At 37.1% G+C, this 16,574-nt stretch overlaps 5 protein-coding genes across 6 annotated transcripts; 2 read left to right on the top strand and 3 right to left on the bottom strand.

Annotated features, from left to right (window-relative positions):
* Positions 1 to 423: 423 nt before the first annotated feature.
* On the top strand, positions 424 to 1,196 carry LOC100254991 (uncharacterized). The gene has a single exon (XM_002275811.4). It carries the CDS (start codon positions 511 to 513, stop codon positions 1,057 to 1,059), a length of 549 nt encoding a protein of 182 aa, XP_002275847.1. The 5' UTR covers positions 424 to 510; the 3' UTR covers positions 1,060 to 1,196.
* Positions 1,197 to 1,309: 113 nt separating this feature from the next.
* Positions 1,310 to 4,110, bottom strand: LOC100854796 (putative pentatricopeptide repeat-containing protein At2g01510). Its single transcript, XM_019224679.2, has one exon. It carries the CDS (start codon positions 3,906 to 3,908, stop codon positions 1,446 to 1,448), a length of 2,463 nt encoding a protein of 820 aa, XP_019080224.1. The 5' UTR covers positions 3,909 to 4,110; the 3' UTR covers positions 1,310 to 1,445.
* Positions 4,111 to 4,803: 693 nt separating this feature from the next.
* On the bottom strand, positions 4,804 to 5,577 carry LOC100249844 (light-regulated protein 1, chloroplastic). The gene is made up of 3 exons (XM_002275833.4): positions 5,345 to 5,577; positions 5,096 to 5,254; positions 4,804 to 5,018 (listed from the first exon to the last, which is right to left on the bottom strand). Exons 1-3 carry the CDS (start codon positions 5,524 to 5,526, stop codon positions 4,943 to 4,945), a joined length of 417 nt encoding a protein of 138 aa, XP_002275869.1. The 5' UTR covers positions 5,527 to 5,577; the 3' UTR covers positions 4,804 to 4,942.
* Positions 5,578 to 6,411: 834 nt separating this feature from the next.
* On the bottom strand, positions 6,412 to 11,083 carry LOC100258280 (sialyltransferase-like protein 1). The gene is made up of 11 exons (XM_002275633.5): positions 10,794 to 11,083; positions 10,635 to 10,708; positions 10,250 to 10,336; positions 10,080 to 10,157; positions 9,905 to 9,996; positions 9,573 to 9,774; positions 9,219 to 9,309; positions 8,289 to 8,347; positions 7,854 to 8,002; positions 7,346 to 7,427; positions 6,412 to 7,210 (listed from the first exon to the last, which is right to left on the bottom strand). Exons 1-11 carry the CDS (start codon positions 10,918 to 10,920, stop codon positions 6,815 to 6,817), a joined length of 1,437 nt encoding a protein of 478 aa, XP_002275669.2. The 5' UTR covers positions 10,921 to 11,083; the 3' UTR covers positions 6,412 to 6,814.
* Positions 11,084 to 12,322: 1,239 nt separating this feature from the next.
* LOC104881643 (uncharacterized) lies at positions 12,323 to 16,316 on the top strand. Of its 2 annotated transcripts, XM_010662382.3 has the most exons (3): positions 12,327 to 12,418; positions 12,836 to 12,918; positions 13,541 to 16,316. In XM_010662382.3, exon 3 carries the CDS (start codon positions 13,706 to 13,708, stop codon positions 16,022 to 16,024), a length of 2,319 nt encoding a protein of 772 aa, XP_010660684.1. In that variant the 5' UTR covers positions 12,327 to 12,418; positions 12,836 to 12,918; positions 13,541 to 13,705; the 3' UTR covers positions 16,025 to 16,316. The 2 variants fall into 2 exon arrangements, with proteins under 2 accessions (XP_010660687.1, XP_010660684.1); XM_010662385.3 differs by lacking the exon at positions 12,836 to 12,918 and having other exon boundaries at positions 12,323 to 12,418.
* Positions 16,317 to 16,574: the final 258 nt, after the last annotated feature.

The raw sequence follows: 16,574 nt of genomic DNA, 5'->3' as shown, positions 1-16,574 counted from the left end.
TTAATGGCAACCAGTCGTGCCTTCTTCTCTCTTGGTGGTGTCGAAAGGGAAGGAGAGAAAGAGGGAAGGGCAAGGAAGAGAGGAGGAGATTACCGATCAGAGAGAGGTGTGAGTGGCAACCGGTGATGATGTCAGCTAGTCGGTTTTGCTGGGGAGGGAGGGAGAGACGGATTATGGGTACAAGAGGAAAAAAAAAAAAAAAGGGGCAACCTCGATACAAAAAATGCAATCGGCTTAGAGTGCATAAAAAATATATAATTTTTCACATTAAAAGTCATAAAAAATATATAATTTTTCACATTAAAAGTTGATTTCCAGATTTCATAAAGTTGGTTTGTGAAAAAGTATATATTTGTCAAATGCCCAATGGGTTTTCCGTAAAAAATTTATGAAGTACTAAATTTACAAAAATAACCCCAGATCCAATAGACCGTGCCATCTACCTAATAAATAGGCCCATTCCATGGGAACAAAACCCTAGGGTAAACCCAGACGCTTATACCTCTCTCTATGGCGTGCACGATCGATTTCAGATGCTTGGATGAGGGCCTAGGCGGCCAAAAGAACAAGCGCAAGAGATCATCAGAAACTGAAATCAACGATGTCTCGATGGAGATCGACAACGACAACAACGATGATGCCTCAGCGCCGTCGGCAAAGAGGCAAGCCATACCTTCCTCCGAGAACCCAGACAAGCCCAAATACGACGGCATAATCGCCGGAAAGGTGTCCGGGAGAAAGTGGAAGCAGCCGCGGAAGCAGCGATCATCGGCGTCGAAGGTGAGTCTGAAGGGAACGACGTTCGAGCAAAGGGCGAAGCAGAAGGAGATAAAGAAGGCGTACAAGGAGAGAATGACGGAGCTGAAGGAGGAGATAAGGACGAATAAGGTGGAGAAGAGGAAGAAGAGGGAGGAGAGAGAAAAAAGGAAACAGGAGAATATTCTCAAGTCTGGGACCAAGCTTCAGATAATCAGTAACCCTAAGACCTTGAAGAAGATTGCAAAGTCGAAGCAGAGAAAGCAACTTAAGCTTGTTCCTGATAGTTTGGTTAAGAAGTAGTATTTCATTATGTACCAATACCAGAATTTTCAATTTTGGTTGTTTTTTTCTTATGCGAAATCAACACTTGTAGCAGTTTTGGCATTTTCATTTTTGCTGAATCTAATTTCTTGGGGTGATTGATATTTCTTTACCTATTTTCATTTTGCCATCTATCTTTTGTGATTTGAAGTGTTGGATTTATTCCTATGGGTCTGTATTATCGAACACTTGTGATTCAAATCAACGATAAGATCATAGGACACCCTTTAGAAATAAAATCGAAGCTTTTAGGATTGTGTCTATGCGAATGAATGCAATGGGTAAGTCTACAAAAAATGCAAAATGTGTATGGTGAGACCTTTTCATCCTCAAAGCCATCCCCTTCTCTTTCAATGTTTAGATCTTCACCAAAAGTCCCCACAGGAGCAGAACCCATCTCTAAAATGATGGAACCTGGTTGAATCCCTAACTGTAATTTCCCGTCCTACAATTTTAGAAATCACCTTGATGGCAGCATGGCAGTCTATACAAGCTCGCAAGTTTTTCATCACCAGTATTGGTGACCCTTCTGGTGTACTGATCAGCGCAAAGGCAATTGCTAACCTCTCGCTGTGATATTTAAGAGACTCTACTTTGAACTTCTCATCTTCATTGTGAAGGGCACAACTCGTATCTGGTTTGTACCCTAGTTCCTCCATCGTCTTTGTTAACATGTCTATCTTCTTCCTGATTTCTTCTATTTGTGGATGACACCTATCATTTGCTGAGAACATGTGTGTCTCATGTTTGATTTCAACCCAACTATAAGCTGGCAGCTTCTTAACTCCCCGGTCCCTCATTGCTTTGTGCACCTTACTAACATTCTCCCATTGCCCTGCTGCTGCATAAATATTAGACATGTTGACATAAGGAGCAGCATCTCTTAGCTCCTCCATATTGAATAGTTGGTCCGCTGCTCTTCTGGCAAGTTCTTGATTTTTATGTATCCTGCAGGCATTCAGAACTGATGACCACATGATTTCATCTGGGTCAATCGGCATCTCAGCCATCAACTTCTCTGCTTCATTGAAACGTCCACTGCGGCATAACATGTCTACTACAGATGCATAATGTTCCCTTCTTGGATCAAGTTTATAAATTTGAGTCATGGAGTTGAAGTGCCATAATCCTTCTTCAACAAGCCCACTATGGCTGCATGCAGAGAGTACGCCGAGGAAGCTTACAGAATCTGGTTGGAGACCCGACAGAACCATCTCTTTGAATGATTTGAGAGTGGCCTCAGCTTCCCCATTCTGGGCATAAGCTGAGATCATGGCATTCCAAGAGACTATATTCCTATCAGGCATCTCCTGAAAGGTTTGAACTGCATCTTTTATGGACCCACATTTGGCATACACATCTAGAAGTGCACTCCCAGAAAACACATTGGACATGAATCCTGATTTTATTATAAATGAATGCAACTGTTTCCCCAGAGATAGTGAAGCTATACTTGCAGAGGCTCTTAATAGGCTGGCAAAAGTGGCCTGGTCTGCAATTACACTGGCTTGGCGCATCTTATTGAATAATTGAAGTCCTTCTTCATAGAACCCCTTCTGAACATAAGCTGAGATCATGGCAGTCCACGGAACTGCACTTCTATGGGTCAAATTTGTAAATATCATTTCAGCTTCCTCAAATTTACCACATTTTGCATACATGTCTACCAGAGAATTTCCCACTAGAATTTCTGAATCAGCTGTTGTGACAATAGTTTGGGCATGGATTTGTCTACCCATTTCCCAATCTAATGTATTTGATGCTATACTCAACATGGTTGCAAAAGGGAACTGTTTCCTGTCAAATGCGGTGAACTGTAATTCCCGGAAAAGATCAAAAGCATATTTATGTTTTCCATCCCATGCATAGCCTGAGATGATCACATTATAAGACACACCGTCCTGCTCGGGCATCTCATCAAAAAGTTTTCTGGCATCAATCACAGAGTCATGCTTTGAGTAGAAATCGAGCAAGGCATTGCTCACAAACACATTCCAAACAAAATTGGTCTTGATCACAAAACTGTGAATTTGTTGACCCAGGACTATGTCATCTAACCCAATATTGGCACATAGAACTGCTGCAAAAGTAAACTCCGTGGGCTTCAAACCTGAGTTTTGCATTTCCACAAAGAGATTTACAGCTTTCTCATCTAATCCATCTTTTGAATACCCTGTTATCATTGCATTGTAAGAAACTGAATCTATTTCCGGCATTTCCTTAAAGAGCTGACAAGCTAAATCCAGGCGATTAGATTTGCAATAAGAATCAACCAGAGTGTTGCCAACAATAAGCCTTGAATCATATCCCAATTTGATGATCTGGGTCTGAACTTGAGTTATTTGGTTCCCCATCTCATGGCCATTGCACCCTGATAAGAGAGTGACAAAAGTCACATAATCTGGCTCAGTCCCACACCTCTGCATCTGGACAAAAAGTTCAAACGCTTCCTTAAACTGGTTCAATTGAGAATACCCACCAATCAAAATTGTCCATGTCACAGCTGTTCGTTCAACCATGCCATCAAACAACTTTCTAGCTTCACCAAGATTGCCAGACTTGACATAGCCCGAAATCATCATGTTGGTTGAGACAGTGTTCTTGTGAGGCATTTTCTCAAACAGTTGGCGTGCTTGAGATAATTCCCCATTTTTAAGAAAATTACCGACCCTGAAATTGGAGCGAGATGTGTCTGGATCAAAACCAGTTTTGACGATTCGGGCGTCGATATTGTTGACAACATTGAGGCGAAGTTTTGGAGATTGAAGGCTTGCTAGAGAAGTTAGAGAAGTGAGGTTTTGGAGTGCATTTGGTCTGAATGGTTTCATAGGAAAAGAGGACTGGAGATTAGAATATTTATATGAATAACATGCTTGCGGAGTGGGAGTTGGGACACAGACGAATGTTCTGCTGACGAGTTTATGGGTTTCTCTTTTCCGGTACGTGACCTGTGACTGCAACCACCTCCCAAGTCCCAACCAACATTTAGCTGCTACCCCGAGTTATTAAAAACTAATTTTTGAAAACACTTTCAAATAACAATTCTATAATACTTTATTGAGTAAAGGTCTAACAGGTAAGTTTGTTTTCCATGTTTTTAAATATTTTTTAAAAATAATTTTTACTAATAATATTTATTTTTAATAATTTTTCGTATTTATGCAATTATTTTTAAAATAATACCTAAAAATAAATGAAAATAATTAAAATTTATTATAAAAACACTTTATTTTCTTAACAAATTTTCAAAAAAAAGTTTTGAATTTAAAATTTATTAAACATGTTTTCTAACAGTTTTTGTTTTTGAAAACAAAAAATTATTTTAAAAAATAGGTTCAAATTTTTTTACCAAATTCAATTTCCTTAATAAAATCTCAGATTTTTTCGATCTCAAGCAGATGAGCTACATACTATTCAATTCCAAATTTTTCTTATGTTCATCATACCTAAGCCACCATCAACTTCATCCTCATCCACAGCTACACGAAGCACAAATTTTCTCATGGGTTCTCATGTTTAAGGACTTTATTTCTCTCCCTTTATCATCTTCCTTTGGCAGGGTGTGTTTTATTCATTGCAGTCATTTCAAGTTTTGTCAACTACAAGAGGCTGTTGCTCAGCAACTGATTCTTATTTCTTCCTGTTATATGAGCACGTTCATAAATTTTACATGCTGGAATGCTTGTCTGCAACTTTGATCTGTAAGACTCCTACCAACAATGATTTCTAAAGATCAAATATCCTTCTTATCAGGAAATTACATGTGGTTATACATCCAAGCAATACCAAGTATATATACAATCAAAACATGAAATTGAAAATTTTCTTCTTGTTTCCCTGATAATGCAGACTTATTCTTCTTCTAGTAGACGCCCCTCTGATACTCACGCTCACAGAAAAGTCCTCCAAGATCATCGCAAGCCTCTGCCCGGAACACCCTGTAAAAAGAGACAGTAATGAGTACGTCTTTGTGTAGAGTCTGATCACACATTTGAATGCATCAGGAAGTATTTACGTTTTTGCATCATTGTACTCGTAATAGTCTCGCTCAGTGACTTCAGAAGCAGTTCTTGCGGCCCTATTTCTAGCCTCCTGTTTGAGCCTCACTTCTGGATAACAATCTGCCAAGCAGGCTTCTCCACCAATTACATCGCAGGCTTCTGCTGGAAACACACTATGTATATAGAAAGGAATGGGCATCACGTTCACAGAATTTAATAAAGAAAATTAGAAAGACAACAATTCCAAAAAGATAAAGAATTACGAGGTCATGGAGTTGTAATCAACTGTAGAAGAGTCGTAGGCCGCGGCAGCTGCTTTGATTGGCGGACGGCGGGAAGTGAGTGAGGTGGCTAACTTTGGAGGGGAAGAACTTGCAGGTGTAGCAAAGTTCCTGGAGGGTGTGAGAGGGAGAAGGGTGGGGGCAAAGCACAAAGCTGCCTGCATTTTGATTGGGTTTGTGTAATTTTTGGTTGGGTGTGTTCTGATTGCAGGGAGTTCTAATTTATAGGCTAGAGGGGACGGTCGAAGAGCGAGATATTTGCGAGGGTAGATAAGGTTACTTTTGCTTTTTGAGGCCCTATAAGAGATGGAAAATTCTTAAATGGTTCCCATCGTCTGGGAGATTTTTCCTCACTAGATGATGTGAATGTCTTGGGTTTTTCTGTTCCTTTGTTCATGGAAAATATCTTAGATGCCTCGCCCCTGTCAAGGCAATCACAATCAATAATACGTAAATCGATCTGATAGGTGTAGTGGCATGAGTAGAATCTTTAGATCATGAGATGAGGCCACCTTGTGTCAAGGGGCTCGCCTTCGATATGTTGTTCATTGGCAGTCAATCCCAAGGGAACCCCTGGTCGAGAACTTAGAAGGGATGACATTAAATTATAACTAAACAACAAAAAATAATGAAATAGAAAAATTGGAGTGAAACTGAAACCCCTCCTTTTTCCTCCTTTTTCGTAGTCCCATTTTGTTGCAAAGAAGCATTTCTTCAGGGGAAAATTTGAATTCAGAATATTTGTGTAAAGACTTCAAAGCCAGATGAAAATGTTTCCGCTAATCGCATACAAGAGGAGATATAAGCTTCCAATGGTATTTTCGATGTAAGCGACTATAATGGGACATCTTAAGCACGGAAAATAAGGCAACGTTAGCTATAGCGAGTCATTAGACTAGACTGGGGTAATTCGTCCAGCTAATAGGAAGTGATCCATCAAATATGGTTTTAAAGCAGCAGCTTGTATCACTAGTTAACATTAAGAAATGGATACGAGTCTCTTATGACTACGGTCAGTAATGTTCTGCAGCCACATATAGAAACCTAAATCAGCAAAATCATTTCATATTTTTTCTTAAACAATATACCTTGGCTGTAGCAAAGTACACTATAAATTCAACAAAAATAGCACAAGAACCACCATTTTTTTTTTTTGGGATTTTTGTAAATATGACCTTCCAATATCCACAGATTTTTCCATAAGGTTACACGTACTACAAAAAATTTCCTCTCCTCTATATGTGAAAGGGTTGAGTTCCTATGATGCCTTTGACATTTTCTGGATATGAAGCACTGGACATCTGCTTGAAATTGGGACAAAGGAGTAGTGGCACACGAATCCTTGTCAAAAAATCTTGCTGAAGTTCTCCGAGAAAATGAAGATACTCAGTTTGGCCGACTCTCATCCAGCAAAATATAGGAGTACAAAAGGGTGTCAGCCTACAACTTCGTTCATTCCTTGGATTTTAAGAAGGAATGCCTCACGCATACCAAGTCATCCAATTTGTTGCCATCCATTTTGTACATAGAAACACCTTCCATTTGAAAATAGTGATCCCTCGCTTCCCTTCTTAAACTCTCAAACGGCATTGCCTCCCATTTACTGTAGTTTGAATTTCTTCTAAGATCACTCATGTCTGGAGATCCTGAAATGGGCCCACTATTCTCAGGGCCTCCGTTGCCCCACACTTTACAGTTACCAAATTGTCCCAAATCTCCAGCCTGATCAGCTTGACCCTTTCGTAAGCGCAAGGCCGCAGCATGTGCTCTGCTTATCATTGCTCGACTTGGAACATCTGACCAATCTTGCTTCCTCTCAGCTCTCATGGGAGAATGAATCCTAATAACCTGACAAGCATAAACCCTAGGAATAAGTCATTTTGAAATCATAATTTGTTTCATATATACATGTATAATGTCTTCGCAGAAAAGAATTTGTAAACATATTATTTGGGTTAAAAAAGGAAAAAGAAAAATTCCTACCCCAAGGCACTCTAGGAGCTGGTAATATGCCCTTCCTTGAAGTGGATTGTGTCCTTTCCTTGGTGTAGAGAAGTATCGGGTCCTATGAGAAATATCATAAAACTAGTCAAAAGGGAAAGGAAGATAAACAATATCCCATCAGTTTAACAAGCATGAGAAGAAAGCCTCTAAATCAATAAGGAAGAATTTTTTGTATCAACTATAAGCATACTCAGCCAATAAAAGAAGGAACCATGCATTGAAAGGTAATTGAATGACATAAGAGATGTTATGAGAAATATATAAGAAAATGAAATGCTGACTGACATAAATATTGATGTAAACTGTTAGCACCAATTTTCTAAATAAAGACTTGCAGGATTTGCAGTTCCATATACAAGAGAAGAAATGTGAAAGGATGTTATGAATCCTATGATAAACCATGTTAAGTGACAAGAGAGGATCCAAATACTACAAACTAAACAGGGTGTCCATTTAGGAAGAGGAATAATGTTATTATTGAACTGACCATTCTGTGTACCCAGGATCAACGGTGAAACCATATATGTCAACAATGTCACACATGGAAAGTGCTAGTTCTATAGATTTCATTCCAGTTCCTTTGGCACCTCTGCGAAGCACAATACCTTGGAAAAGATAAACTGGATTTTGAATACTCTGAAATAAGTGAAAAAAAAATCATCAAAATCATGCCATTGCAAGAAGGATTACTGTTTCAATTAAGACATAAAAATCCAAGCAGAATGAAAAGAGAATGATTCCAAAGAGCAATGTCTTCATCAAGGAAACTAGTGTGTTTTTAACAACCCAGCACACAACAATCTCTCCATCTTCAGGCATGCAATTATTATGGCCAACCTCAAAACTAACCAAACCTCATTTTTCACTTAATTATCTATTTGGAAAATAACATATAGTTTGGTTGTTTGAGATGCAAACTCACCTTTATCATTGCATTGAAATCTCTATGGGTCACACTTTTGATGATGAGTACCTCATCATCTGCAGGAAAAAAAAAAGTACCAATCATTAAAATGTTGAATATCTCCAGACATTGATGCATGTCTTTATCTTGTTAGATGAGATGACAAACAAGAGAAAATATATATACAGAAAAAGATAATAAAGAGAGACAGAAGATCAATAAAAATATTTGTTGCTCTCATATGACCTTTGCCTTCTCATGTTCACCAGTCTAGATTTCCATCCAACAACTTCAGACAAGAAAGGATCATATCATGGGACATTCACAGAGAGTACACTAGTCTTATTGCTAAGGACATTGTTTCAATGAACCATCGTGTATACAATGATATATTACAATGTCAACAAGATTACATTAGAGAGTATGCTGATGGCTCCTTGATGAAATACTCTGGAACCTTGATGGTTCCTCACAATTCCAGAATATGTTAGAGAATACTACATATAAGCATGTAGTAGAATTCTCCAAAACCTTCTAGACTACTCCAAGGATTTCCACCCAACTTTGGAGATATGTAGATGTTGTCCTTTTAGAAGCATCCCACCCTTATATAAGGGCAAGCAAGGGTTCATTTGGGCAGGGTGTGTCAGTATGGAGATATTTAAGAATGTACCCTTGAAGAAGGGGAGGATTAACGGGGGTTCTACAGTTGTCTTGTGAGGGAGTTGTTTTGTTTCTTCTGTTGTATGAGGTTTCTGGGGGGGTTGGTTTCAGGGGGTTGGCTTTCTTGTGTAGGATGGTAGGTTTTTTGCTTCTTCTCTCCCCTCTTGCTTGCCTTGTGGCCTGTCCTTGTATACTTCGTGTGTACTCTGATGTGCCGTTTTGCAAGCGCTTTTAATATATTTTTATTTACCTATCAAAAAAATAAAGTGATTTACATGAACTCACCAGATCCATTGAGAATGGTAACCATGTTACGGGCAGCACCCCTTACTACAAGTCGGAAATCCCTCTTCAGTCCAACATACTTGGCGTATTTCTACAGAGTTTTCAATAAAGACAAATAAGTAATTCCATGGATTACTTGGCTATTACCTCCCAAAAAGAAGAAAGTACACACTACAAGAACATACTCTTAATCATTACAATGAAGAGTCAAAAGAAAGAGAAAACCAATGCAACCATACTGAGAATAGTAGCCATATTCTTATTACAAAGCAGAAATCCCTCTTCCAGTCAATATACTTGGCATAGTTCTACTGTGTTCATAAAAGTCAAATAAACACTCAAATGTTAATTTACCTTATTAACAGGAGCCTCATTCTCACGTATAACCACATCATGGCTATCAATCTCTTCTCCAAATTCTGTCTTTAAAAGATCTCCTGAATTTCCAACAACCGCACATGTTTGAAACTGGCGAGGGTGAAAAGGGGGTTTTGCTGGTAATAATAAATTAAGATGCTCCTCACAAAGAGTCCGATTTGAGCAATCTTTAGCTCCCCTACAAACAGAAAAATAGAAGACATGCTTACTTTACACTCATAAATGCTCACCTCATCAAGCCTAAATATGGATGAGAATAGCTAAGAAATGCGACTAATAAATGAGAAGGGAAATGTTCATAGACATACAATTGAGCTATCCTTTTTGCAGCATAGTTCAACCATCCATCTGGCCGAACATCTAGGTATTCTCTTGTCAAAACTGTCGTGATGTTACGATACTGCATTCATAATGATCTCATTGAATATTACCTTGTCTCACAAATAATAATAATAATAAATAAATAAATAAATAAAATATTACCTGCTCCCAAAGCAAAATTGTCTCACAAACATCATAACTGTATTCCAAGGCTTCAAATTTTTTAAATTGTGTATTGAACTGTGAAGGAAACAGAAAAGAAAAAGCAAATCAGCATTTTAACATAAAACTAAATGAGTGCATAAAATAAGGTCTTGGGCTAAGAGGCAGACCCAGGTACTGTTAGTGCCTTCAGGGAACTTGAGAATCAATTTGCAGTGGTCAATAATATGTGCAGTAATTCCAAACCCTCTGTTTGCCTGCACAAAGTTTCCAAGTTTAGCCCACAATATGAACCAAAGACTAACTAGAAAGTGCACTTCAACAAATAAACTGAAACCCTATATTCACAGAGTCTCAGCAATTCAAAAAAGCAACATTTCAGTTCCCTAAAATTCAACTGCATTTGAACCTAAACACACGCAATCCTTCAGAAATCAATTGCAGATCAACACATATCATAATTCTCAACTCGGTATCAGAAATTAAACATAGCCAATTCAAATCCAAATTATAAATAAAACATCAAATAATAAAATTTAAAATTGGAAGACTAACCATGCATTGCTGAACACTGGACTGGAAATCCGATAAAATCTGAATGTTGATGTTATTCGAAATCCTCCTGCTGCCTGCAACCGCCCCATTTCAGGTATGATTAAAAAAGGAATGAAAGATAGAAATCGGGATCTTAACTGACGAAACGAAGAAACTTACCGGCGAAGAGAGAAGACTGAATGCCGAAAACGAAAAGAGAGAAGAAGACGGCAGCGCAGATCAGATGGAAAAGAGTGAATCTCATCCTGTTGGAGGAGGGCCTGCTTGAAGGATGAAGAGGTCTCATTATTGAGATTCGAAGACTGATGTCAAATCAATTTTCGTATAGATCTCTGCTATAGCTGATAGGGGGACTGTGGATTGCCTACAGTTCCTGCTTCTTGGAGTTGTACCTTCTAGATTGAGAATGCTTCCCTGTGATTCTCCGAGTGGTTTTCAATAATATACATACTTCAAATATTCTACATATTACATATTAACTTTAAGAAAAAATTTAGGAAAAATTAGAAAAATATGTATTATGTAAAAATGTTTGAAAAATTATGAGAAACTTTTCATTTTTTTTAATCGAAAAAATTAAGATAATATTCATTAAATTTAATATTTAATTTTTACAAGTTGACTTTAAATTAATAAACTCAAAATTAAAAATAATTTGAATAAATTCATTTAATGACTTATTAATTTAAGTATAATTTTAGCTTTAAAGTCATCTTAGCTCATTAAAAATTAAGTATTAAGTTTTATCAAAACTTTTATTAAATATAATTATTGTTTTGTAATAACTAAAATAAGTCATTAATATGAAAATATATAGAAAAAATGATCTCAAATTTTTAAATCAATATTACTTCATCTATTTAAAAATAATTTAAAATATTTGTATTTTTTAACTACTCATCTAATTATTTCATAAAATACTTATTTACTTGTCATGTCATCAACATCAATTTAATCCCGTAAATATTTTCTTTCCTTTTAAATTTATTATTATTATTATTATTTGATATTTTTTTCCTTCAAGAAACAAACAACTCTTAAGAAAAGTTGACACATTTTTTTTCATGACCCATAATAAAAGTGAAGTAGTTTGAAAAGCGTGGATATTATAAATATTGAAAAAAAATCTCAAATAATAAAATAATAATAATAAAATCTATGTGGAAGAATGTAGTCGTGGATTGATGTTAATTACATAATAGATAAAATTAGTATTTTAGGAAATAATTATACGGATCATTAAAAAATACATATATTTAAAATTATTTTTAGATAATTATAGATAATTTTAATTTAAAAAATTTGAGATTAGTATATTTTCATATTAATGAATTAAAATTCAATTTTCCTTTAAAAAAAACATATTTTAATATATTTTTTTAAAATAACATTTTGATTAAATTTAAAAAGAGATCAATTTTTTCCTATTTTTCATTGATTGAAACTTTTGACCGTTTCAAAAACCCTCATTTTAATTACAGCACAGTAATTTGCGACGGAGAGAAAATTTTCTGCACATAACTCATCGATCAAGCAGCAGTGGCAGGAAACTGTTTTTCATGCTTCCAGAATCGGCCTTACTGCTTCCAATATGAGTCGCGTGTGGATATCCCAATCACGTGCCTTCAATTAGCGTGGAAGCCATAATAAACATAAAAAAAATAAAATAAAATAAAATCTCTTAAGTTTTTTCACATTTTTTTATTCCTAGGGTTTTCATTCACACCCAAACACACCATTTTCCTACTTCCTTTGTTTTCGCTTGTTTGCTGAGAATTTGGAGGGTAAGAATGAGAAAGATAGAGATTGGATTTATTTTATTTTATTTGTGTGTGTATTGCTGTGATTCCCTTGAGAATGGGGCAAAAATCAACTCAAGCAAATCTTGTTCACGAAATGAACAGACCCTCAAAGTTATTTTCTAAATTTTCATTTCTCGAGGGGGCCTGTATTTTTGGTTATTATCTTAATTCTCCTTTCTAGAGAAGAAAGAAGTTGTTTTGTCAGATTTGATACTTGGTTTCTTACTTTTCTTTTATCATTGTGGCTGTTTGATCGGTATGCATGTCTTTGTGTTTTATGTAATGTGTTTGGCTGCACAATTATCAATCGGCTCATCATTAAGATTCATTATACATGGTTTTTAATTTGTATGGGCTGGTGAAGAGGCTTTTGTTTTTCTTTCTGGTTCATACCGGTAGGCCAGGTCTCCTTGTATTGTGGAAGAGTTTAGCCATGTTTGATCGGTTTTGTAACTTTGGGGAGGACTCCTCATCCTTCTCAGGTACTTTTATTCCCTTTTAACATGATTCTGTTTCTCCTAAAAAAAATTATGCACTTTTTTTTATTAATAACTTAAGGGTTCAATATTTTATCCCAATGCTTCTTCCTAATTTAGTTGATTAGATTATCATGATGTTTATCTTCTCTGGTAAATGGTGAGGGTCACTCATGCAGCTTATTGCTACAATACCTGATTGCTGATAGCTAATAGGAGAGATTTTTCAGATTTTTGATTGATGAAAAACTTTTTATTTTGTTATTTTCCCTTTCATTTTCTTTTTCCATGTTGGTTGTCAATCTTGTGATTCCATCTTTGGCTTCTTTATGTGATATGTGTGTCTCAGCATGCCTTAAATCTCCAATGATGATTAGCAATAGAGGATTCTGAACACTCCAGAGCTTCCTTCATGTCACATTCTTCTCTGGGATGGTTTAATCTAATTATTTGGCAATTTAATAACAAATTTGAAACGAGGGTTCTTCCTTCTGAAATGAACAAGTCTATACACCTTAAGCTTGTTGTGGTTTTGTATCTCTTAACAATTTTTTTTAATAATGAAGTGTTATTTAAAAAAATGTAACCCATGAATTACTTTTAATTAGTTTCTCAATCAATTTTGCAGGCTCAAATTCATAATGTAATTTAAAGAGGATAAGCTTAAAAACAATATATATCGCAGATATTTTTTCTTGTACCTTTTGGCTATGGCCAACAATTAAGTTTTGCATCAGAAAGTTTCTCCAGAAGCAAGAGAAGAAGAACGATACATCTTTATATACAGGAAGGGATGGATGACATTATGGGGAAGGCTCTTAAAGAAATAGAGGTCGTTAAAATGATGATTGCTAACGAGGATTACATGGGTGCCAGAACCAAGTTACATGAACTGCGGCATCATTTTCCAGCTCTTGATGGCATCTCAGGGATGATCACTGTCTGTGACATACTATCCTCTGCAGGCTATGGGTTCTTAGGTTGTGGGACCAACTGGTATTGGGTGCTTCAGATAATGAGAGCTGCAGGTGAAGCTGACATTCGATACCAGTTTCATAAATTTAAGAGACTTTTGGATCCCATCAAGACTAGCTTCCCTGGCACTGAATCTGCTCTGAAGATGATTCAGGATGCATTTTCTGTGCTTTCAGACCCAGAGAAGCGTGCAGTGTTTGATTTGGATTTGGATTCAACTTTAGAATGCGGATTTGTTGGAGAGAATCTTGTTCACAAGGAAGATATTGCACAAATTTCTGTCAGGTGTAGTAAATCTGTTTGTGATACCAGTGATGGAATCAATGAAGAGAGCAATTCAAAAGAATGTTCTTTAAAGAGGATAATAAATCAAGATCTTCTTGGCAAAATGGATCTTCACAATGCTGGAATGCCTACTCAAGCTGAGTTGATTAATGGGGTTTATGATCTCATAGAGGAGAGGGACGTTCATGATCCTGAAATACCTGCCCAGATTGAGGTCACAAATGGGATTCATGCTGATGATGAACAGAGGAAGGTGACCTGCACACAGGAAAGAAGCATGATTTCTGCTTGTGTGAAGAGGAGAATTACTGTAGGAACTGAGAAAACTGCAAACAGCATGTCCTCCTCCGTAGTTTCTGATTGTTCTAGTGATAAGTCATCTTGGTCTGTGAAATCGAAGGTTGGTAAGAATTGTTTTCCAGTTTTTTACAATTTTGAGTATATCAGAAAACCCCAATTATTCACAGTTGGCCAGGTTTGGGCTACTTATGATGATGAGAACATGCCTCGAAAGTATGCTCGGATTAATAGCATATATAAGTTTCCTTTTAGGTTGCACATCAGTTGGCTGATACCTGCACCAGTTACTGCACATGAGAGAAGATGGTGTGAGGTGGGTTTGCCTGTTGTGTGTGGATTTTTTAATGTGGATAGGAATGAAACTGTTGTTACTGAACCAAAAAAATTTTCCCATATGATCAACTGTTTTGCAAGTCCAAATGAGCAACTTCAAATTTATCCCCAAAATGGCGACATTTGGGCAATGTACAAAGATTGGAAACCATTTGAATGGTGCTCTAATCCTGAAGCTAGAAAAGGCTGCATTTTACGGATGGTTGAAATCATTGCAGGTTGCTCCAACCCAACTGGTGTTATGGCTGCAGGCTTGGTGAAAGTAGAATGGTTTAAAAATGTCTTTCAAAGATTCACAAACAATGGAAATGAGTATTCTTTTCCCATCCCTGCAAAAAATTTCTTTGTGTTCTCTCATAAAGTTCCAGCATTTAGATTCACCGGTGGAGAGATGGATAGAATCTCCAATGGGATGCTTGAACTAGACCCTTTGGCTGTTCCTGATGTTCTAGACTGTATCATGGCCAAACCAGTAGAAGGGAGTTCAAGTGGTTCTCCCACCTTCCTTCACAGCTGTCCTATTCCTCCTGTGCCGGAATCATTGAATTGGAAATGGTCAGCCAACAATTTTGCTTCAAATCAAATATGGGCTGTATATGTTGGTCCTGATTCCATGCCTCGGAAATATGTTGTAGTAAACAATGTGGTTTCAGGGTCTGAAGTGTGTGTGACATTCTTGGAGCCTCATCCCAAACTAGATAACGAGGTCTACTGGGTTGGTGAGAAGTTGCCATTTGTTTGTGGGTCATTTAGAGCTGGTAAAACCACTATCAACTTGGGGATGTCTAGGTTCTCACATATGGTGAAGTGTGAGTATAGCACAAACGGGTTTTCTTATGGAATATATCCAAAGAAAGGCGAAATTTGGGCAATGTACAGAAACTGGAACAGCAAATGGAAGCAATCTGACTTAAGTTATTACCAGTGTTGTATTGTTGAGATTGTTACAGATTTCTCTGAGGAATCTGGGTTGATGGCAGCCCGCTTAGTTGAGGTCCCAGGTTACACAACTTTCTTTAAGAGACAGGTGTTTGATGGGTTTGAGATGATCCGAACCATTCCAAGAGCAGAAATGCTCAGTTTTTCTCACCGGATAGCAGCATTTACTGTTCCGGGAGTTGAAATCCATGGTATTCCTGAAGACTCTTGGCACCTGGAGCCTGATGCATTGCCTCCCAATCTCAGCAACGAGTTAAAGCTTCAAAGGAGGTCATCTTAGAGCTTGAGTAATTTCCTCCTTGAATGGGAGAAATATAATCTTTATTCAGTATCTTCAAATGTTCATATAACACTATGTTGAGACACAGCTCAGGCGATGACACTCTTTTGGAACTTGGAATTCTTTCCATGGGCGGTTTGCTGCTTGCTAACGTGGATATCACTCAGGCTTGCCTTCTCATTTAGTGTACTTGATTTGAATAATTTATTTTAACTCGGAATCAAATTTCTAAACTTATAGCTCATCTTCATTTTTGGAATTGATGACATTAATTCAAGAAGCCATTTTCATTCTTTTGATGCCAAACTGCATAATGTTTCTCCCTTCTGAGATGCAGGCTTTCAGATAATTCTAAGCCTCATGCTAACAAAAATGAAAGAGACGCTGTATATAATATCCTCGATTGGAAGATTTCTTTTGAGGTCAAGAGACTGCATTCCAGGTGACCACGGATCGTCACTACGAGAAGTGCATTTCCCCTGCCCGACTCCGCTTGCTTGCGACGCTCTACTTGTCACTTGTGAATCCAGGGATGGTATTTTTACTTCAT

Source organism: Vitis vinifera, chromosome 14 (assembly GCF_030704535.1).
Source record: "Vitis vinifera cultivar Pinot Noir 40024 chromosome 14, ASM3070453v1".
Lineage (NCBI taxonomy): Eukaryota > Viridiplantae > Streptophyta > Magnoliopsida > Vitales > Vitaceae > Vitis > Vitis vinifera.
The sequence above is the reverse complement of the archived record's forward strand: the minus strand, read 5'-3'. Positions and strand labels throughout refer to the sequence as shown.